Source organism: Ptychodera flava (genome assembly GCF_041260155.1).
Source record: "Ptychodera flava strain L36383 chromosome 3 unlocalized genomic scaffold, AS_Pfla_20210202 Scaffold_26__1_contigs__length_13983176_pilon, whole genome shotgun sequence".
Lineage (NCBI taxonomy): Eukaryota > Metazoa > Hemichordata > Enteropneusta > Ptychoderidae > Ptychodera > Ptychodera flava.
This window is the reverse complement of record NW_027248280.1, coordinates 271398-295506: the sequence shown is the minus strand read 5'-3', so window position 1 is coordinate 295506 and position 24109 is coordinate 271398. Positions and strand designations below refer to the sequence as shown.

The window sequence follows — 24109 nt, the reverse complement described above, 5'->3', positions numbered from 1 at the left end:
TTTTGAACGCGTAAAGACGCGTCTAGCGTCCGCTATTTTTACAGTGTGGCTGACGCTTAAAATGACATTACTCAGCGTCAGCATCAGCGTCATATCCGAAGAATGCCGAAGTGATACTGCCAATGACGGATAAATGATAAAATTCGCCAACCTCCTTAAAACAACTACGTTCTTTCACAATTTTCTTTTGAATCGTAAAACTGGCTCGCAGGTACTATTTTATCCGAAGCATATCTTATAAAGACTATTTTTGGTAGTATTCACAATTTTCAGTCCATCACTGTAAAGAGTTTTTCTAGTCCTTCCAATACCGGTGAGGTTTCTGCCTGTCCTATCACAGTATGTATGGAATGTATGTACACAGCGATGTGAATTTAAAACTGTAAGAGTGTCTGGATATTTTTTATCAATGTACACACAAAATCATGCCTGTATTCATTTCTCTTATCATCATCTTTGTTTTGTCTAGTTCAAGGACATAGTGAAACAAACACGATTGGAACTAATTTGGGATAATTTGATGATGAAGTAAGGTCTTTTTAACTGGCAAATGTAAGCTCATCTGTTTTTCTTTTTAAGTTACACAATTGTTTTCATTAGTAATTTGTAATATTGCAACATTCAGCTACATGGCTCCTAACACTTTCGAGTAATGTGAAAATTTAAAGATCAAATTTTCCTAATTAGTTTCAATTGTGTTAACACTATCCATTAGTACGTGCATAGACTATACAAGTGGTATCAAAGTTTGGTTGTTACAGCGTTGGCACTATGCACTATGCACCACTGCATCGCAACTACAGAATATAAAGAGTGCAGGCATTGCCAAGGCTTATGGAGCCTGAGACTGTTTTTTCCTTACCATGTCTTGTAAACATCGAACATGACATGGCATCGTAAGGTTGTGCTTCAAACACCTTTCTGCTCCTCACAATATATACAGGTAAGGTTTCTGTCTGTCCCATTACTATATGTACAGGACTGAGTAATAACGATTTAAAGAAACTACCAAGAAACACACAGCATTCGAACTCCTGGCTCAAAATGTTGTATTGTAGCTACATCTCGAGAAACGGATATTAATATAAGAGGTTACAAAATATTTAAAATACAATAGCCACAGCATTTTGATTAATATTTAAAGTGATATGAGACTTAAAGCATATTTTTACGGTCGCTTTTACGCTTATCATTCCATCAGACGCAGTCGGAAATAATCGGACCTAAAGGCCGGTGAAGCTGACGCCTTAGCGTCACCCTCATACTCACTTAAAGGGCTTTATATGACCTTTTGGAGTCGGTATTAAAGGTTACCTTACCCTGTTTGCGACTTAAATTCATTGAAAAGGGTCAACCCCTTATCACCTACTAAACCATAGACAGCAGAAAGCGAGACTGTCTATGAGTTTAACCGACCCTCTCACCCCAAACCAGTGACACTGTCCACGTTTTGTGGAGTGACCGTGAATTGTCCTGCCCCTTATATCCCAGGACCATCATGAATAAAAATCGCAGGTCAAGGTGACAGGTCAAATGTTGCAGCTAGTACTCGAACGGGGTCACAGCAGGTAACAAGCATGGCGACAACAAAGCGTGTTGCAATTGTTGGTGCCGGAGTCTCTGGTCTGGTCTCAATTAAAAGTTGTCTTGAAGAGGGTGGACTCGAGCCAGTTTGTTTCGAGAGACACGATAAACTTGGTAAACCACACTTTAGTTGATATTGAGGATTTTAAAGTAGCGTAGTTCAGGCTATGCAGTTTCGGATTATCTTGACCTATGTTTTCAAACGTGCACAACAACATTCCATATAATAGACGCGATCAAACACAAAAGTCACCCAGATCTATTAGATGTAAACAAGCTCCCATTTTATTAGAAACATGTACGGACATAATACGTCGATACAGTGATAGTTATGCATGCAGATCAATATGTTGTTCACGGCTTTGCCTCCAACCTCGGTCGTTTCTGATGAGCTGTTTGCCGGATGACCTTGAGCCAATTAGCCTGTTATGACCAAAACTTAATTATAAATATTAATAAATTACTAATATGAATGATACTGCATAATTTAACCTATTTTACAAACAATGTTATCTATTTTGTTAAATATCTTCTCAAAACCCCGTTGTTGTTATAATTATCACTGCATGAAAACACTATAATACTTACTGTATTAGCATGGATTATTGCCTGTATTTTAGCTGAATAGTGCATATACAGATGAATACAGTCAAGAATCCAATTCTTGTATTCAGCAAGCCTGTATTCATGTGGATTCATGTGTATTCACGTTTATTATTCTATAATACAGGCATTTTATTAATGTGAATTTATTTGTATTATTGCGTTTTCATGCAGTGTATGATTATTAATGAGTTATGTTATGATTAATAAAATCATATTTTACACAATTTACTGTCTGCTTACGTAAACAGCCCTCTGGTGACGCGTATTTAGTTCGTAATTATATTTAAGAATATACAAGTGACAGCATTTACCATTTCAGTCTATGGCAAAAGTTGCTACACAGTGTATACACTGCAGATAAGCAGATATTAAAGTGGCACTCCCACTTGGTAACATTTTTAAAGCACATTTTTTTAATGCCAACGGTCGATATTTGACGTGGCGACTGCGCGCGGATCACGAGATATCGATAAAAACATGTCCTCAAAAAAGTAAAAGTTTGAATTCCGGTGGCCCACCTAAATTCAGCTTCCGAACATCGAACGTTCGGCACTGGGGCCATTGTCAACTAAGCTATGGAGTACGAGTCTACGCTTACGCTGCTGTATGCCACAGTACCACTCGCGTCGGTGATCGGTCATGCCCCCTGGGGGAAGCCGAGTCTTACTGACTCTGAGAAAAAACGGAAAACAAAGTTTGATTCCACCAGAATTCGCATAAGTGACTAGCACAGTTACGTGCGGTTGATACATAGCGGCCGCTGTGCCGAGTGGTATGCATAGACGCATACCACGCGCGCGGCGTACTGTGTGGCAGACGACAAAATGTAGTCATCGGAGGGGTCTAATATTTGATACGAAAAAACTGATGTTTATGTGGTATTGGTTAAAAATATAGTACAACTGATTAAGAATAATGAAAACGACAAAAACTAAGGAGAAGTTTTACAAAACTTACCTTAGGTAATGGCATAATGCTGTACATAAAGTCTTTGCAGTGGGAAGTAACTTGATTGCGTCGTTCGAACTTGTTGTAGACTCCCTAGAATATCGTCAATCAGCACAACAACAAACCTTCGGGGGATTTCGGGTCAAAATCAGAAACGATCGTAAAACTTCGGGATGTGAAAAATACGCTCGGGAAATGACATGTTTTTATTGATATCTCGCAATCCGCGCGCAGTCGCCACATCAAATATCGACCGTTGACATAAAAAAAAATGTGTTTTAAAAATGTTACTAAGGGAGCGTTCAGTTATTATGGCGGGGGTGGGCCCGCAAAATCCGGGGGGGGGGGGTCACCTCAAATTTGAAAACTGCAAAGGGGGGGGGGGGTCATGTATTTTTCAAACAACTCAGAGGGGGGGTCACTTAATTTTCATGAGTATCTGTCCCGTCAAAAAGCAGTTTCAGTGTTCAGAAATATTCTGGGAGATAAAAATGATTCGTTACATGATTCCATTCTCTGAAGTTATTCACCTGTACATCTGAACAAAAGTATAATTGTCTGTCACATGAACATCTTGACTTGACAACTCTGAGGCTTGTCTTATTGTAAATCAAGCTCACTGCACTGAGGGCAATGAACAATTCCTATTACTTACATATTAGAGATATAGCAAGTTTTGTCAGGGAAATTATTTAACAGTTACCTGTACTGAGACTACTAGTACCATGAAAAGTTAAATAATACTTTTAGGTGAAATTTTAATATCATAATTGTTGTCCACATCTGAACTTTTAAATACCCTATTTGAATCAAGTACATTTGTATCAATTATCAAACACCTATAAAAGCACAAATTAATTTAGTTTAGCATTGTAAAAAAATTATTCTTAGTTTTCTCATAGACTCCAGTGTATAGTGAATCAATATTTTGGTGAAATTCCAAAATCTAATTTCTTACACACATATCAACCTTTAACCATCCTAGGCTAACTAAATACTTTAAAATGAATTATCAAATGATAGTTTGGATTGGAAAAAAAATATTCATATCTTCCTCATAGACTCCCATGTACAGTGAATCTACATTTTGGTATAATTCCAAAATCCAATTTCTGGCAAACACATCCATTTGTTACCACCCTAATCTAATCAAGTACATTGGTATCAATAATCGAGAGTACACAAATACATGGGTTTACCTATTTTTGTATAAAAATTATTCATACTTTCCTCATAGACTCCCATGTATAGTGGATGAACATTTTCAGTGAAATTCCACAATCAGATTTCTTGTACACATAATATGCACCTTTAACCATCATATTCTAATCAAGTACAATTATGTTAATTATTGAACGTCTGTATATGCACAAGTATACCAAGTTTTTCATTGGAAAAAAAAAATTATTCACAATTTTATCATTGACTCCCATGTATAGTGGATGAACATTTTTGAAATTCTAAGGTCAAACTTTTTGTCCACATGCCAGTTGTAACAACCCTATTTCATTTAAGTACATTTATGTAAATTATCAAATATCTATAAATGCATAGATATAGTTTTGCATTGAGAAAGTATTACATAGATTCCTCATACATGTATGAGAAAATATATGTATACCATGTATAGTGAATCAATATTATCAACAGCTGGTTTTTAATTAAATCCAAATATCAAAATATGTACACACACGCTTGCGCAAAAATATTGCTATCCACCATTAATTTCTGTCCAACCCCCTTTGAGGGGTAATTTCAAAATTATAGCAAGTCAGAATGGGAAATCTGAGCATTAACACCATTTGAGTTTGTAAGGAAGGTCATTTGAAAAAATCTAAGCTATTTTTTGGGGGATTCTATCGCTCCATACCCCTGAGGTATTTGTGTGTGCAGCTAATTTACTCAAGCACTGTGGGGGGGGGGGGGGTCATCAATTTTTTGTCATCTTGAAAGGGGGGGGGTTCATCAATTTTTTTGGTACAATGGGTAGGGGGGTTCACTTATTTTTACTGATGCGCAGGAAGAATTTGCCGGCCCATCCCCGGCCATAATAACTGAACGCTCCCTAAAATGTGGTTAAATTTGATTATGCCTTCTTTACAGCTACATACACTCCACTTTATCCCGCTATTGATTTACGTTTGCCGTTATAGGATATTTATGCTTATGAATATTGCAATACTTGCTGATGCTCATGTACATAATATGATGAATTCCTGCTGTATTTAGACCACTTTAAAAGCTAAATGCAATGTGTTCTGGTGCACATTGATCGTACGTAAGTTATCGGCTCTTTTACATATTTGATTAATATTTCTAATTATATTACCATGCCCTGCCTGTCGCATTTTGATTGGTCCAGCTGAACCACGTGACTGACCACAAATACACAGTAATGGTCTGTTTATATGCCCGTGAATATGAATAATAAGATGAACAACTCAAAGTATCGTAACTTTACAGCTCAAACGTAAATCATAATCAATCACAAAATAAAATGGAGCACTTTTGGGTCTGATTGAGATACTTTTTTCTGAAAATATTTCAGTTTGCCAATATTTTAAAGCGCGTGTGACAGTGCGTCGCGTATTGCTCAGTTCTGGGGCCCAGTTGTCGTTCGCTCCGAAAACTTTCGCAAATTTTGACGGTTTTCTCCGGTTCGTTGATAATATAATGGAAATAACAGACTCCGCACTGACCATTAACATTTATTTATGGGCACGGGCTCGAGGAAAGCCAAATTAACGGGCTCGGCAAGCCTCGCCCGTTAATTTTTGGCTTTCCTCTCGCCCTTGCCCATAAATAAACGTTAATGGTCAGCGCGTCGCCCGTTATTTCTATATTGGTCTTTGAATAAAAACTGAATCCACGAAATCTTATATGACTATTGTGATAAATCAATCGTATCTGTGCTTGAAGTATAATGGGCGTGACCATTAACTGATTATTAGGTCAATTGCATCATTATATTCAGTCTTTATTATACTCAACTCACACTAGCAGAGGGTATGGTATGGTACATTCCAAAATTGGACAAAGTACAAAACACCCTCAAGAGGACAATAAAGTGTCCAAGTTGTACAATGAACAAAGTGTTAAGCTGTGGCAAGGCAAGGGTCAGTCGAAATCAGTAAAAGAACGTTTTGAAATTAGCATAAAAGTAGACCATATATCAATAGTGGCGACTCTGCTATTTTTGTTAGTATCTGTGACTTTCTGAAATCTTGCATTGATTAACTACCTCTGGCGCTCTAACTGTTTTGCCTTGTCTTCAAGGTGGTGTATGGTATTACACAAAGGATCTACGTCCCGGACAGGGAGGCGCTATCTATGACTCTGTTGTGAGTAACACGAGCAAAGAGATGACTGCATTTTCAGATTTTCCCTTTCCGAAAGAATATCCACAATTTGTTGGCCGCCGACTTCTTTTCAAGTATCTGCAGGACTACGCGGCACACTTCGATCTGGAGAAATACATCAGATTCAACACAGATGTTATCTCAGTGAAACCGTCAGGCAGAGACAAGTATTGGACAATACAACTACAACACGGCAATGGTAGTATCACCACCGAAGAGTTTGATTATGTTATGGTGTGCACTGGTGTCTTCAACGCAGCGTACACTCCTTCCTACCCTGGTATAGACAACTTCGCCGGCATGAAAATCCATGCTAACGAGTATCGAGAACCAGATCACTTTCGGGGGAAGACGGTGTTAATTGTTGGTAAGACGATGTTTATATATATATATATATATATATATATATATATATATATATATATATATATATATTATATATATATATATATATATATATATCGAAGAATACAGATGACCTCATGCAAAATAACAGTGCTCAATGCTAAGCAGAGCGTTGTAAATAAACAGATTACTTCAAGTACAAAGTAATGAAATCTATTACTTAAGTTTCATGTATTCTGCAATCCTCAGATTACTTTGTACTCGAAGTAATCTGTTCATATATATATATATATATATATATATATATATATATTATATATATATATATATATATATATATATATATTGTAGATGAATAAAATTGCACACGTCTACTGATCTGCTTGTATATTTTCTGTTTATTCTGTTGGTAATTTTGATACAACGTTTCGTCCTAAAAGTAGGACTTCATCAGGTTGAAGATGTCTACAAGGGAGAATACAGACAAATACAGAACAGTGTAAGGATAGTGTTGATCCTAATTAAATGCTAAACGGACTTTACAGGCTGAGTAAATTATAAACTTACAAAGGATATAGAATATGACAATTCTTACCGTTTATGTGTGGCGCAGATGGAAAGTGGCAATTCAAAATTGGCGGTAATGGTTATTTATAGTGCCTGTCCGAGGGCGCTGTGAGCAATTGTTATTTAAATTACTTTTAGCTAAGAATGTTGAGGCCGTTTGGAGTACTTGCAGATGTTGCAACCTCTGTTTGAACCGCATTTGTAGAAACCTGCTGGAAGTTTTGACTGTTGTATGTCGCTATGGACCAAGAGGTCTCGTAGATTATGGCTTCGTCTATGAGCTATTATTGGTGGGTTTGGAATGGCAGTTTTGCAGCGAGTTGATTTGTGTAAGTACTCCAATAATGCCACGCAATTTCAAAGTCACGTAACAAACTCCGTTTACACCATCAAACATAACATTACTTGCAAATTCCAAAACCTGGTCTATCTAATCACATGCAACAGATGCAATAAACAGTATGTTGGTGAAACAAAAACAGAATTTCGCCTCAGGTTCAATAACCATCTATCTACCATAAGACTCAAAACTAACACTCCCGTCGCGATTCATTTCAACGAAAATCAACACACCATTCACGACGTTTCAATAATAGGGATTATCAAAATAAATAAAACAAGATGACACGCTTCGCAAGAAAATAGAATCCATCTGGATTTCAAAACTGGGTACAATGTCACCAACGGCCTCAACATTCTTAGCTAAAAGTAATTTAAATAACAATTGCTCACAGCGCCCTCGGACAGGCACTATAAATAACCATTACCGCCAATTTTGAATTGCCACTTTCCATCTGCGCCACACATAAACGGTAAGAATTGTCATATTCTATATCCTTTGTAAGTTTATAATTTACTCAGCCTGTAAAGTCCGTTTAGCATTTAATTAGGATCAACACTATCCTTACACTGTTCTGTATTTGTCTGTATTCTCCCTTGTAGACATCTTCAACCTGATGAAGTCCTACTTTTAGGACGAAACGTTGTATCAAAATTACCAACAGAATAAACAGAAAATATACAAGCAGATCAGTAGACGTGTGCAATTTTATTCATCTACTATTACCAAACCACGCTACGAACAACACTGGGAGCTATCTGTACATCTCAAGTATACGTATAGAATATATATATATATATATATATATATATATATATATATATATATATATATATATATATATATATATATATATATATATATATATATATATATATATATATATATATATATGAACGTAACACCTTGGGTTGGAAACCCTGCAACTCGGGAAGACGTGCTTGTTGAGCTATTATACAGGACACAAAGTATTTCACATCTACAGTATCCGGTAAATCTTTCAAAATTAAAGATGACCTTACTTTCAAATCAAACAACGTTATATACGTCTTATTCTTCCGTACATGTAAATTCAATACATAGGGCAAGCTACACAACCTTTCCATAAAAGAATGAATGGTAACTTTTCTAATATTTAAAAAATTCGTACAGAAAGATCTACGTATGTAGTGCCTCATTTTAGACTGCCCGGTCATTCATTGTCTGATAATGCTTTGACAGCTGTTATCATCTGACGATTGGTGGATCAAAACACACAAATCATGAAACAACTAGAATGTTTGTGGATTAATAAAGCAGAAACCATATACCTTCAGGGATTGGGTGATTATGGGCCTACAATAATTCAAATTGTCTCTGTCATGTAATTAGTCTCCTTTTGTGTCACGTTAATTTTCCCGCATTGTCTATCTGGACATGCGCACTGTGATTCTGTATTAGTAATTAAAAACTATCTTCTGTTGATTGACCAATCAGAGTGCTCAATTCAGGGTGTTTTATTTACTCGTAAAGCCTTGGTCACCAAATTCCAGAAACGAATGACAGCGCCGTAGTAAAGTACTGTCCAATCAAAAGTGAACATGTCATATTCTGTAGACATCTGGTACGTTTTTTCCCTAATATTCAAATTTGGTAACAAAGCGGAAACCAGCTGCAACACAAAATCTGCGGTGGTACAAACATAAACTAATGTGCCCTAGGGCATTTATAGGATGTTCCATTACATTGGGAGGCTATTTCACAAATAAAAGTTTTAATTCATATGCTAAACATGTTACATTGTCAAAGGGAACGGTTGACGTAAACACATTGAAAACGAAAATATATCAGTTAGGGGCGATAGTTTTTAAGTCGGATAAAATCCTCGTACTCAGGCTCTTCTGGTATATAAAGTCCAACCCTACGATAAAATGTCTCGGCCTGCGGCCTCGACATTTTATCGTTTGGTTGGACTTTATATACCAGAAGAGCCCGAGTACTCGGGCTTTATCCTATACTTAATCGTTTACTCGTAATGCTGTTGTTTAACAGGTGGATACATGTCTGGCAGTGAAATATCTTGTGAAGTTGCAAGAAATGCTGCGAAGGTAATGCACAGGATGACTCGAACTATGATTTGTAACAGTACATTGGAAAGACGTTCAAAATTCTGCACTATATATGTTTTCATTGCAATGATTGAAATGTCTCTAAAAGGTCCGTTATTGCAATCTTCTTTTACCTCCTGTCCACAAAATCAAAGCTTTCTTTAAAATATACAGTAATATCTTTCCTTCTGGAAGAATTATCTGGCTTTGTATTTTGCATGGAAGTAATTTGGAAATCTACAAAACGGAACTCGTCTCGAAATTTCAAGATAAAAAACTTTAATTTTTGACTGTCCGAGGCGAGGTCAGATTTTTGCTCCCATCCTTTGCAATCTTAGGATGACATAATTTCCAATTGCTGGCGGTTTTGTCGATAAGACTGCGTTGAGTATCAATATCAAACAAACGTAGAGGTCTCACAAAGATCTGATTTCACTTACAATATAGAGCCTAGACTTCTATGCAACGGTAGTATACTATTCCTCACTTTTGACTAACAAATATGTGCAAAATTGTCGTCATCATCATAATAATCATTATCGTAAACAAATATACCGTTTACTTGACTTTGTAGAACCACTACTACATGTATTTTCTCAATAATTGGTACATACATTTTTGATGCACTTTATGAAATATTCTTCTAAATCGATTGGAACTAATTTGGGATAATTGGGTGGTGAAGTAACGTCACACAAAACCACTAGGAAAGGTCACTGTCTTTTTTCAGGTGTATCTGAGCATGCGCCATGGTGCTTTGTTTTTCCCTCGTATCGGTCAGGACGGATTGTCCTATGAGTTCCACATGATGACTCGGTCTGTGATGAAGTCACCGTCAAAAATGGCAAAGACGATGGAGAAAATCAGCAAAACGCGAGTCGTCGATCATCAAGTGTTTGGTTTACAGGTAAGTTGTGCGATTTCAACCACAAGAGAAGTGTTGCTGTATCGATAATAATGTCGTGAGTTGATATGGCAGATCTACAACAATGAATTCAAGAGACCCCAAAGGCCATTTAGAGATCTGTTAAGCGCTCATTCCCAGGTTTATAAAATGACATTTAATACCAAGAGGAAAGGCGATATAAGTTGTATTGATGACGTACTATCATAAACATACTCTATCATGTATCTTGATCAGAAAGCAAATATGCACTAACTTTCTGTCGTCGTCACGCGGTTAATTCCTTAATTATTGTGTGATCATGAAGCTACATGCTTAGAGATTCATCGCAATAACTTTTGCATCCTGTGTCTTTCTGTTTGTATTGCATTTGCATTTTCTTTGTTGCCAAAGCTATGCTATTTCACAGCTATTGCGCGTTTCTTGTGCCGTCTCCGCGTGAGTATGATTATAAACGTACCGGTATGCATTGCAACCTAAGTCTGTAAGCCCTGAATACTGTAATATGAACCCAGGTCAAAAACTAATTAATATACAGATATCCTACATTTTAGAAGTATATTCTACGGTATGTATATATATATATATATATATATATATATATATATATATATATATATATCACATACATAGACCCAGTTATCCCTATAGTATGACGTCACACTATCGGTATACGGTTTACAGGATTTCCGTAGGGGTATACGGTCGGCACTTTTTTTTCCTGCTGGAACTGTGTCTAAGCATTCCGTGCAGATGAAAATTGAGATGGCACAGAGGATATAGCAAAAACGTCAAAGCTTTTGGTAGCGATGGTTGTGAAAGTTTGTCTGTTTTTTTTTCAACTGGGGAAAATGCGAGTCATGGCTCAAAATCGACAAATGTATGACCGAACAAGAATCCAACATATATATTAAGAATATGATGTATCAAAGTCAACACATCATCCTGTCAGGTGACGGGTTAAATTCTTAGCATCGGCAAAGTGTTTTATTGCCGTTGAACTTCTGCGGTAGGCCGTACTTAAGCGAGAATGTTTACTGTGGTAACGTACGGCAAACACGGTTTACAGTTAGCTTGTGCCATTTCGTCGACAGCGCGATAGGAGCCGCGGCCAATGACGTGTTTTCATAAGACACGAGTAAAATCGAGGTCGAAAAAACGTTACACGGCAAATGTTAAAAGTTTCTTGTTGCGCTTTGTTTACTGTGATTGTTCATGATTTCATAACTACGACGGATGATGATACACTTTGCCTCTCAATTTCAAACAGCGTCCAAGGCGTTGAGAATATATGCGAACGTACGATCTTCAAACGGTATCGTACTCCTCCAGTCCTCGCCAGTTTCGAGCAATATAATTTTCCTAGGTGCAGTTCTTTTACATAAATGACCAATAAGAACGATGTGATACAGTTCAATGGTGGTTTTATTCATATATTATGACCGAAGTCAGGAACTGACACGATTTTTAGATAGCAGTAAAAATGACGACTGCAGCATTGCACAGTGTGTTTGTTCGTACAGTATAAACAACGTATAAACGCCGCTATGAACAGCAAGACAAGGTCAAATTTCGATGTATTTTTTACATTACTACTTTACCTTCAAATAAAATAATGCATCTGAAGATACTATACCATCCTCCTTTCCCTTGTACTCGATGATAACGGCTATATCAATTCAAGTTTTGGGTGGAAAATCCGACAGCGAGAGACTACTCTGACGCATCGAGAGGAACGTGCGTCCGAATGTGAACGGAATCAGCTGGAGCCGTACAACTCCGCCACGCTGACAGGTCCAAATTACATCGCACGGGAAAGTGAATTTTATTCGAATAAAAGAAGTTGGTCTACGCATGTGATAAATATATAATCTCCCAATATTTCTCACTCATATATATATATATATTTATGTGTATGTATTGAAAAAATGTGTGTGTGTGTGATTAAGGTGCTCTCTCTCTCTCTCTTTCTCTCTCATATTCCTTGCGTTGCGACATTTACCACTATTTGTACCTTTTATACTAAATATTGACAGGGTAAAGATTTACACACGGCCTTGAAGAGTATCATGATCAGTGATGACATGCAAGATAGGCTTACACAAGGCCAGATCAAACCAGTGGTGGAAATTAAAGAATTTCTGCAAAATGGTGTCATTCTTGTGGACGGCACAATCCTTAATAACATCGATGCTGTAATCTTTGCGACCGGGTACAAGTTCTCCGTACCAACCATTGATGATTCGATTTTGTACGGTAATGTGTACTTGTTGTCACCTGTCAATATTATGAGAAAATTTGCAAGTAAAAAAGTTCATGACACAGGCATCATACAATACCAAACACACCATGACCGAGAATCACCATCAAAAGTTATCACCATTATCATCTCCACCGATCATTACCGTCATTTTCTATCTCATTCTTCATCGAGAAAATTAAGGGGCGACGTCAAAAGATCGATGTTTGAAAAAAAACTTAATTGCTTAAGTTTGGGGGTGGGGGGTTTTTGGGCAAATAAATTTCTGTGCAGTCAAAAACGATTTAACGTCTTTTTGGCAAATTTTACGATTTCAAGGCTGTTTTTGTACGCTAAAACCGATCCAGTCACCCGTATTTTTGTTACTTTATAATGGTTTTCAATTTTTATTTAATTCAATGGTACATTGGTACGTCGTTTGAAAGAATTAGTACAGGGTATGAGTCCGCAATGTTTTTCAATTTTATGTCAGTTAAGTTAGAAGGGGGGTGGGGGGGGGGGTCTGAGCCCAAACTTAAGCAATTAAGTTAGATTTATTATGTTGAACTTTTGATGTTGCCCCTAACTTCATTCTTAGATTGACTTCATTGCATATGTATAGCGGGCCTCTCTGTTGTCAGGCAAATTGGCCCTTGTTTCAAGTCGCATAGTAATGCAATAGTGCATAACGAGGAAGTGTGATGATTATCACATATTGTAACGCTATTTCCTTGAAGTAGTAAGATGATCTCATCACAATCATACTCTGGATGTAAAAATTGATTGGCGAGACCCCTTTTCAGTACAGCAGTCTGATGTCTTGTTGATGTTGATGCTTTGGGGTGTTTTTAACACTTTTCTGTTATTCTTTACAAAGACGAATCAGACAACGCTGAGCTGTACAAGAACATATTCCCAATTCGACTTGAACATCCAGAAAGGCTTGCGCTGATCAACATAATGTGTGCGATTGGGACACTGTGGCCGGTAGCTGAGCTGCACGCCAGACTAGCAAGCAAAGTATTTGCAGGCAAGATATCGCTTCCTGAAAAGACCATCATGCAAGGAGATGTTGACCAGAAGATAAAGAATATGAAAAACAAGTATTTTTACGTAAGGCACTCTTGTTCTCGAGCTCCATCATCTGAAATGCGTGTACAGTAATGCACAGGGAAGTTGAATGTCGAAGCGATCAATGACAATAAAAGTGCATTCGTGTACAATGATTTTAAAGGTTATATGAAGGGTTGGATTACTTTGCATCGTTGTGTCGAGCAGTCTTTTTTTCAGTCCGGAGTAGCCTGTCAATTCAGTTGCTGAAATTAATCATGGATCGCTATGAGAGGGACAGGGGTTTATTTTCTTATTTATATAATTAACACCATCTAGCAACTTTATTTCCAGAAACAAGACATAGTCTATACATCAGCTAACGTATCAAGACTGCCATTCCAACATATTAAATTGGAAAGCTTTCTTTTAGCTACTATTACCAAAAAGGCGGTCGCCATACTCTGCGGTTTACAGGGAAATACTTCCTAAAAGTGATAGCATTTATTTGTTAAATATAATTTACTTTTTCTTTGCGCTGTTAGTAAACATACAAGACAATATTGTGGATAATGAATGCAAAGTGATAATGTATTCCCCTTTCTATGAACCCGAAAGACGTTTTAGTAATCGTCTTTGTCATGACACGGATTATCGTTTTCGTATCACAGAATGCAATTGTTTGCTTGACGACTGAGTTTCGGCTCGCTTATAGTTTGATACGGAATGAATTTAAGTGGTCTCCTAGCAGACTGTTAAATCGAACACCTTGATTAGGGTAGAATGCGCCTCGGAGATAGATATTTGGACTCTCAATTTTTTAAATTACTCTTCTTATCAACCACAGGTGTGGGGCTCATTTAGAAGCTCTTGGCGTAAGAAAACTTTTCACCGTCTTAGTTTTTCGAAAATCGAAAATTTTATTTTTCTCAATAGAGTTAACACAGGGATGGCGGCCATTTTGAATTTCCAAAATGGGGAAATCTTGGGTAATTTGATTCTCTGGCATCAAAATTTGCAAGGTGACTCCCCACTTATATTCTTGATTTTGAAAGAGTGAAGTTTAAATATTTGTTGAGGAAAGTCTAAGCAAAAGTTTGTCTTCCGCTTTCGAGGCGCATACGACATCGATTCCACCAAAATACTTAGTCATGTTGGAGTGACGAAACTGGCTTGTGTTCTTATAGTGTGTCATATTTCTCTTGGTTCTAACAGGTTCCAGGTCCCACTCACATGGACGAAGTAGCCGAGATACTTGGTGTGAAACCTTCATTCTGGCGCCTGCTCTTGTCAGATCCAAAACTGGCGTTTGCCTACGAGTATGGTCCAATGGTACCTTACTGGTATCGCCTGCAGGGTCCAGGGGCATGGCCTGGTGCTAGGGACAGAATTCTGAATGTTGTGGAGAACTCAACATTTGCCTGAAGGGCTTCCCATCATTTACAGCTCAAAATTAAATGAAACGCCCTTTTCACAGGTTTGTAATTGAGCAAACGTTTTGCTGGTTTTTAATATAAATAAAAGTTTCATTATACAAAGTTTTACTGTAAACACGGAAAGATTGATGACCGTTGAAAACCGTTTGATGCGTGACAGCATTCTTAACTTTGGCTAATAAAGTGATTCACTAGCTTTAATGGATTACTATTGATTCTGACACTTTTAGGCCATTCTTGAGTGGTGTAGCATGCTAGCTTACCCTTGCTGGACACCTGGTTGGACCACCGTGAGGTATTACTTATAGTCGTTGTTCAAATTGGTCCTTCCTGACATTGTATTTTTTATGTATATGCGACCTGATAATTTGATTACCTTGTATGATTTGGGTTATTGGGTCTGTGGTGACGTCATATTTCAAGAGATTATGAACAGAACATTCAGCAATGGACGGTCACAGTTACATGGTATGCCGAGTTAGTTCCAGACATCAAAATGTGACAGTTATGACTTCTTACTGGTAAGCGTGGAAGGACCGTTTTAATGTTCTTTTTTGACAAATGTAATTCTTAAATACACATGAACGTCACACGAAATGACGACATGAAATAGCAACACACACTTTCATAGGCTACGTCTGAGACAAACTCTTTGGCACCCACCAATACACTAACAAATTGCATATAACTGTCAGGATATAACCGTCTTTGGAATTATGTTCGTTGCTTATATCTCCACCCTGGCACTTTTGTGGTTTTGCATTTAGCTACCAAAGAAACACGATTTCTTTCACAGCAATAAATGTCATTCAAATAGCATTTGCAATACTTGATTATAATCACATCTCGTCCAACAGTGTGACATTGACAGAATAAATTAAATACCCATGATGTTCGCGTGATCGATGATAAGCGCACATTACGATAAACACTTCACCTATAGCATAATACCTTTACATTAATAAATAACGTACGGTAGTATGCGCCCCGAAAGGGGTGAAACCCCCAACAGATCTTCAAAAGGAACACAAGTAAAGTGAGTTACAGCCGTCTGAAGAATATGGCTAGTATAATCAAAACGTATAAGAAAAGGGTATTCACCGGAAACAGGAATAGAGATCGACAAGCTGATTGCTTGAAAACCGATTTTGAAAGGTTAAGCAAATCACCCTTCAGCTGATAGTTCTGTAAACAATGGTGACACTATGGTTACAAACATATTTCCCTATATCTAAGCTTTCAGAAAATGTATAATTTACGGGGTTCTGAGCTTATTAACCGACAGTAGAATTGTTAGAAAGGTCAATTACTTGTCTTGGAACCTGCATGGGCAAAGGTTTACTCACATGTAAAATCAGTTTGAACGTACTTTTAATCAGATCTGGTCAGCAATTGTAAAAAATTGCTAACAAATATGTTTCGCGGTTGATCAAGTTGAAATTTATCAGAATGTATTACCTAAGCCAAGTTATGTGACCAAAATCTGTCAGTTTCCGCAAAAATTGTATATTGCAAATAACTTAAAAAAAATTCTAACCGCTTGCCATCAAAGTATTGAAAATATTACGACCAATTAATGTACAAAAGGGATAGAAACTTGGGTTTAATAAACTACTTCCAGATGCAAAATTATAGAATTTAAATTAACATTTCTTCACAAACAATAAAAAATACAATATTTTTTACTGTTTACATGAACGTTTTGAATGTCACAAAGAAAATAGATAGATTTCCCTAAGTGCCATGTTTTTTGAAAGAACATATATATTTTTTCCAAACGTGCTGAGAAAATCAAGAAAATGTTATGGGTGTCGGTTTGAATATTAAATTAATAAAGACATGAATTTTGGCGGGAACATATCAGATTTGGTCACCCGACTCAACTCGTCCAGATTGAGGCAGCAATTTAAGTTTTTAAAGAAATTAATAATATCAAATAATTAGGCCAAATATCAATCAAATCTGGTGGTTTTTACAATCTGATTAAAATCAGATGTAGAGTACGGCGACGTCTTCTTATGCGTACGCGGTATTCTCTCGCTGTCGTCTCTCACTACAGCGAGAGAATACCGCGTACGCATAAGAAGACGTCGCCGTACTCTACATCTGATTTTAATCAGATTGAGGTGACATTTGACACTAGAGGAGGGATCAGGTCGTTTAGTGCTTGATAGAGCTTCGTCATCTAATGTTTGAGACAAATGTACAAATAACTAAATCAGAACCCGAACTCACTCAAAGAATGCTAAAATTATAATCAGAAAGAATATATGATAAGTACAATCTACGTTACATTAATACTAGTAAGTATTCACCATCTGGCGTACTTATGTAATTGTTTTCATGATATTTAAAACATGATATTCAATTCAATTAGAAATAGTTAATTAACTTAAGGACCACGTCAAAAGATGGATGTCGGATGAAAATCTTAATTCTTTAAGTTTTACCATACTCCTTGAAACTTAATTGATGAATAATTATCAGATGTTCCCATTATTTCTTTACTGTGATAATTCCAATCATACTTAAAACACAATCAGGAATATGGAAAATTGAAAATAACGACAGTATTCTAATGAAAACATATTTACTTTTGTTAAAAACCTATCGGTAAGATAATGTAAACACATGCATCAATATAAAAATGTCTATTTCAGATAACTAGAAGAAATAGAAGTTTTCCAGTTGCAATTACGGCAATGTAGGGAGCAAAACTAAGTAATTACATCATCGTTTTTAAGAATTCTCAACCAAATCAAACTAGAATATCGTTTTTGTCGGATGAAAAACTTTTTTTAAGAATCTAGATTTTTATCCGACATCGATCTTTTGATGTGGTCTTTCAGTAACATACTCTATCGATGAACCTTATTATCTAAAACAATTATTAATGGTAAAGAAGTGAAATTGTTGAGAAATACAACTATCTGGGTTCTATTTTGGATAATAAGCTGCGATGGGAGGATAACATTAATATGATTTTATGTAAATGCCAGCAGCGTCTGTTCTTCTTGAGGAAATTGAATTTCTTCAAAGTTGACAGAAGAATGCTTGTGCTTTTTTACAGATCATGTATTGAAAGTGTCTTAAGTTTTTCACTCATTTGCTGGTTCGGAAACTCACTGTACAGTGCAAGAACAAACTTGGTAGAATAGTAAACATCTGTAGTAAAATAATTGGAGTGCAACAAACTAATCTCAGTACTTGTATAAAAACAAGTTTACACAAAGCCAATTCTATAGTCAGGAATAATCACCACCCACTTTACAAGGAATTCAATATTTTACCATCTCGCCGGCGTTATAGGGTTCCAATAACTAGAACAAATAGATCAAAACATTCGTTCATTCCCACTGCAATTTCTGTACTGAATCAAACAGAAACGACTAGTCATCTCTGCTTTTAATGTGTTTTAACGTCACTGACCTTTTTTAAATATTTATACATGTCTTATCTGTGTAACTTTTTGACTTGTCCGCTGTCGTACAAAGAATTGCCCATGTTTTGGGATAATAAAGAGCTATTGTATTGTATTGTATTGTATTGTAAAAAATGACACCCAATTACATGAAATATCCTGACACACCCTTAATTTTAACAGTACGTATACACGCAGGACACGTATAGCGTATCTGTAGGTAGACGAGGCTGTCAGAGAGAACAGCGTAAAAACGGTCGGAAACAGGGCAACACGCATGCCTGTGACCGCGGATTCTAGTACGTAAAAATAATCAATGAAATAACATACCCATTCAAATAAACAGTTGGTTCTAAAAAGAATTTCAGTCCTAGCTCCTATTTTCAAATCTACGGGCTTTCTTCAAGAAAAAAATATTCCATCGGCAAGGTGCCAGTGGCCGACGCCACATTTATTTTTGTCGCCATCGTTAAAGATTACCTAAGATAACCTTCATAATAATCAAACCAATCACGCTGCTCGTAACAAAGGCAACACCATAGGCGCGTCCATCAGCCAATCACACAAGTAAAAGATCGGCTCAAAAAGTCACAAATGGGTATTTAGAAACTGTTTTATGTTGTGCAGTTCCATGCGGGGAAGGGGTTCGCGAAACTGTTAATCGTACGTGTGCCGTCTAACAGCTGGCAGTGCAATCCCGAAATTACAGGTCTATAAAAATAATGTAATGACGTTAAATGGAGCCGTGAAAAAATGCAAATCAGGCGGTTATTTACCCGGCACCCGGCTTCAGAGGACAACACTACATACAATACACCTCAGTTAATCCCGATCTATGGCCTTTTTGTGACGGGATTTACGATCACCCTGTTTGTGTCTTTAATTCATTGAAAAGGGTCAACCACATTTTGCCGCGCATAAATGCAATCTGAACCAAATCCATGCAGGTGAAACTGTCCTGTCCCTTATTTACCTTTGGCCACGTAAATTAAATATCACAAGTTAGGGTGACCGGTCCGAAATTCCATTCAAACGGGGTCACAGAAGTTATCAAGCATGGCGACGTAAAAGCGTGTTGCAATTGTTGGCGCTGGAGTCTCTGGTCTGGTCTCAATCAAATGCTGTCTTGAAGAGGTGGGCTTGAGCCAGTTTGTTTCGAAAGGCATGACAAACTTGGTAATAAGTGACATTTCAGAAGATACTGCATGGTAATTTAGTGAAGAACTGACATAAAATTTTTGAACGGCGAAAAAAGATTGGTAGTCGAAAAAGTAGCCTAATTCAGGCTGTGCAGTGTATGTGTTTCTTGACCGAGGTTTTTAAACGTGTTCAAAAACAATCCATTTAATAGACGCGATAAAAAAAAAACCTATCGGCTCTATAAGTTGCACACAAGTTCCGAGTCCCTCTTTAACAGAAACATGTAAGGACAGGACACGTCGACACAGTGATAGTTATGAGTGAAGGTCAGTTGTATTGTTTACGGCTTTGCCTCCAAGTAACACTTATGTTTTTTTATCAGCTACGTGCCGGAAGACCCTGGGACTTGCAAAATATGTCACAGGGGTGTTTGACTAATACCTAACTACTCGCGACAATGCCACACTAAAGAAAACTGAGCTTTGAAAAGAGGTAGGCCAACAAAACAGTTCGTGCAAAAAGAAGTGTTTCTAAAATGAATCTTGGCGGTCGGTTTGGCAATTCTTCTTCCATATCAGTGGTCGTACAATTTTGTCATATCAGCACGCGGAGAAATTTCTATCTTTTGTCTACCGGGAACTTGAAATAGATCAAATAACTGATAGGGAGTATAGTTCTGTCACTTCCTGATAGCTAACTCTGAGAAGAATTGGACAGAAGAAAGCATGCGGCAAGAGGTGACAGCAAGGACTCGTGTAGTGGGATTTTCAAGCGGAGGGATGAAGGGGTTTTCTAATAGAGAGTAGAAGGGCAAAATTAGCCGGTAGCACAGGATTATTTTTGAATTTGGCGGGATGGTTGTAGAAAAGCTATTTAAAATTTATGTGCTGTTGAAGGTACGTGAGAATAGCATTTTAATGCATTCCTGGTGAGAAGTTCTTAAAATGCAATGGTTGACCGCACCTATCAGGCGTATGCACAGGCATGCAGGTAGAGGTTGTGCTATGGCCGAGGTAAACGACCTTTTTTCGGTGTAAAATTCACACCTTGTACGAAGAGTGTCAGTTGAGGGTGCACATAAAGAAGGATTCGAAACTCAACTGAAGGATAATTGGTGACTAATAGAATCTCACATCCCCAAGGACCAGGGATCAGATTTCTCACACGAGTTGGCGATATTGCGTGCGGCTCGTGTGAGACAAAATATCCCTAGCGAGTTTGAGAAATCTGATCCCAGGTCCTTGGTGTGTGAGATTCTTTTTCTCACATGACCACAAAATGCGTCAAATTCACACTGGAAACATTGAATGTTTCACTGTATAGGCGACTATCCTACTTCCTGGCCATCTACAGTATTCCGTGTCAATTACACGCGAACTCTATGGCGAGTACGCTGCCGATACTTCAACTTCTGCTACAGACGAGATGTCCAACAGAAAATTAGGTATATAACTCTTAAATTACGACATTCACTTCGGTGAAAACTGCTACAGATATTGATCTGATAAATATCTAATTGTGCTGAGAAGCATTTGGCAGTGTCAAGTTAATAAATAGCTCATTTGCATATTTTATGAAGTTTTGTGATTAGTCATATAACTCCAAAATAAATGCACCAAATTTGATGAAATCTGCTGCAGATACTGATCCGACAGATATCTGACTGTGTTGTAAAGCATTTAGTAGTGTGAAGTTAATTAAGGGTTCATTTACATATTTAATGAACTTTGTAATTAGGTATATAACTCTGAAATTACGGCACCAAATTTGGTGAAACCTGCCACAGATATTGATGTGATAAATATCTATCTGTGCTATGAAACACCGAATAGTGCCAAGTTAATTAAGTTTTCATTTGTATATTTATTAACTTTGTAATTAGTGATATTACTCTAAAATACATCATTAAATTTTATGAGACGTGCTACAGATGTTGATCTGATAGATATCTAATTGTCCTATGAAGCATTGAACAGTGTCAAGTTAATAAACAGCTCATTTGCATATTAATGAATAGTGATAGACGTCTGAGAGTACAGTGCGAACGCTGATACAATCTGCTACATTTAGTGATATAACAGATATCTGGTTGTTCTGTTAAGCGTTCTACTATTAATGAACTGTTGTAAAACACGTGAGCACATTCAGTTCACACCTGCTTTTTTGTGAGCAGCAAGTCACGCGGTCAGTGACTTCGGCAGAAAGCATGCCACAGGTATAACATTTACCGTCTACCGCAGAACAATATCTTAATAAACCTGACAAAAGGACTGTACTTGGTTTTATATATACACCATATTTTTTGCCAAAGGCCGCAATGAGGCGTGGAAATATCCAAAGGCTAAAATGTCAAAGGTGAATGTAATACTTGTAACGAGCTAAAGGGCAATGATGCTTTTATCACAATTGTGTAGTAATGATAATATTTGGCATCCGAAAGCAACAGTAACGAAAATTACTTGGGTATTTATCATGATTTTGACATCGCCTTAAAGGTAATATATATATCTAACAAACTTTCACAATCAATCCTTTTCAGTGCACTTATTATTCGCTAATTTGCAAATTGATTAGATTTCTATGATCAGGCCTTAACACTAAATACACTCCAATTTATCTCACTACTGAGTTACATAAACAGTAGGGTATTTATACATATGAACATACAATGCTTGTTTTTGCCCATATGATGAATTCCTCGAAATATCCTGTCTAAAATGTCTGAATGCGCTGAGTGTGACCGATCTTCTGGTGCACATCATTGGTTGTACCTACATCATTGACTTATTTGCATATTTGATAATTAATAGTGGATCCATGAAATATTTCCTGACTTTTATGGTAAATCAATCATATCTATGCTCGAAGTGTAATAGGCGTGACCATAAATAGGTTATTAGGCCGTTTGTGTATTAAATAACGTTTGAAATAAAGGTAAATTAGAACATATACGAACGGAGACGGCAATGTTATTTTTGTTATTATGATACTGTAAATTTCTCACATGGACCTTTAGAGTCTTGCATTGATTAACTACCTCTCACACTCGAACTTTTTGCCCTGCACATAAAGAAGGGTTCGAAACTAAACTGAAGGATAATTGGTGACAACATATTGACAGTGTTTTAATGGCTCGGCTGCTGTTTAGAAACACAGTTATACATATATATATATATATATATATATATATATATATATATATATATATATATTATATATATATATATATATATATGATATTGCATATTTGATAATTAAAAATAAATCCACGAAATCTTACCTGACTTTTGTGGCAAAAATTGCATGAATTGTAATGGCCAAATATTAACTGGTTATTAAGCCATTTTTGTATTAAAAGAACGTTTTGAAATTAGGGTAAACTAGAAACATATATGAACAGAGGTGGCAATGTTATTTTTGTTATGATCATAATGTAAATTTCTCACGTGGACCATTGAAGTCGTTCATTGATCAACTACCTCTTGCGCTCTGACTTTTTTGCCCTGTCTTCAAGGTGGTGTATGGTATTACACAAAGGATCTACGTCCCGGACAGGGAGGCGCCATCTATGACTCTGTTGTGAGTAACGGCAGCAAAGAGTTTTTAGCATTTTCAGATTTTCCCTTTCCGAAAGAATATCCACAATTTGTTGGCCGCCGACTTCTTTTGAAGTATCTGCAGGACTACGCGGCACACTTCGATCTGGAGAAATACATCAGATTCAACACAGATGTTATCTCGGTGAAACCGTCAGGCAGAGACAAGTATTGGACTGTACAACTACAACACGGCAATGACAGTATCACCACCGAAGAGTTTGATTATGTTATGGTGTGCACTAGTATCTTCAACAAAGCCCATACTCCTTCCTACCCTGGTATAGACAACTTCGGCGGCATGAAAATCCACACGAACGAGTATCGAGAACCAGATCGCTTTAGAGGAAAGACGGTGTTAGTTATTGGTAAGACGGTGTATATATATATATATATATATATATATATATAATATATATATATATATATATATATATATATATATATATATTATATATATATATATTTATATATATATGGTTTCGTC

At 36.9% G+C, this 24109-nt stretch overlaps 1 protein-coding gene across 1 annotated transcript; it reads left to right on the top strand.

The window, feature by feature from the left end:
• Nucleotides 1-1574: 1574 nt before the first annotated feature.
• Nucleotides 1575-15454, top strand: LOC139125698 (dimethylaniline monooxygenase [N-oxide-forming] 2-like). The gene is made up of 7 exons (XM_070691798.1): nucleotides 1575-1698; nucleotides 6415-6864; nucleotides 9781-9836; nucleotides 10567-10743; nucleotides 12777-12996; nucleotides 13857-14092; nucleotides 15245-15454. The coding sequence occupies exons 1-7, from the start codon at nucleotides 1578-1580 to the stop codon at nucleotides 15452-15454; spliced, it is 1470 nt and encodes a 489-aa protein (XP_070547899.1). The 5' UTR covers nucleotides 1575-1577.
• Nucleotides 15455-24109: the final 8655 nt, after the last annotated feature.

What these genes read in the sequence shown, in the direction of transcription:
- LOC139125698 (XM_070691798.1), top strand. Translation starts at nt 1,578, where the DNA reads ATGGCGACAACAAAGCGTGTTGCAATTGTTGGTGCCGGAGTCTCTGGT. An exon ending in CGAGAGACACGATAAACTTG is followed by an intron (nt 1,699 to 6,414) that starts GTAAACCACACT and finishes CTTGTCTTCAAG; the next exon opens with GTGGTGTATGGTATTACACA. An exon ending in ATCAAGTGTTTGGTTTACAG is followed by an intron (nt 10,744 to 12,776) that starts GTAAGTTGTGCG and finishes AAATATTGACAG; the next exon opens with GGTAAAGATTTACACACGGC.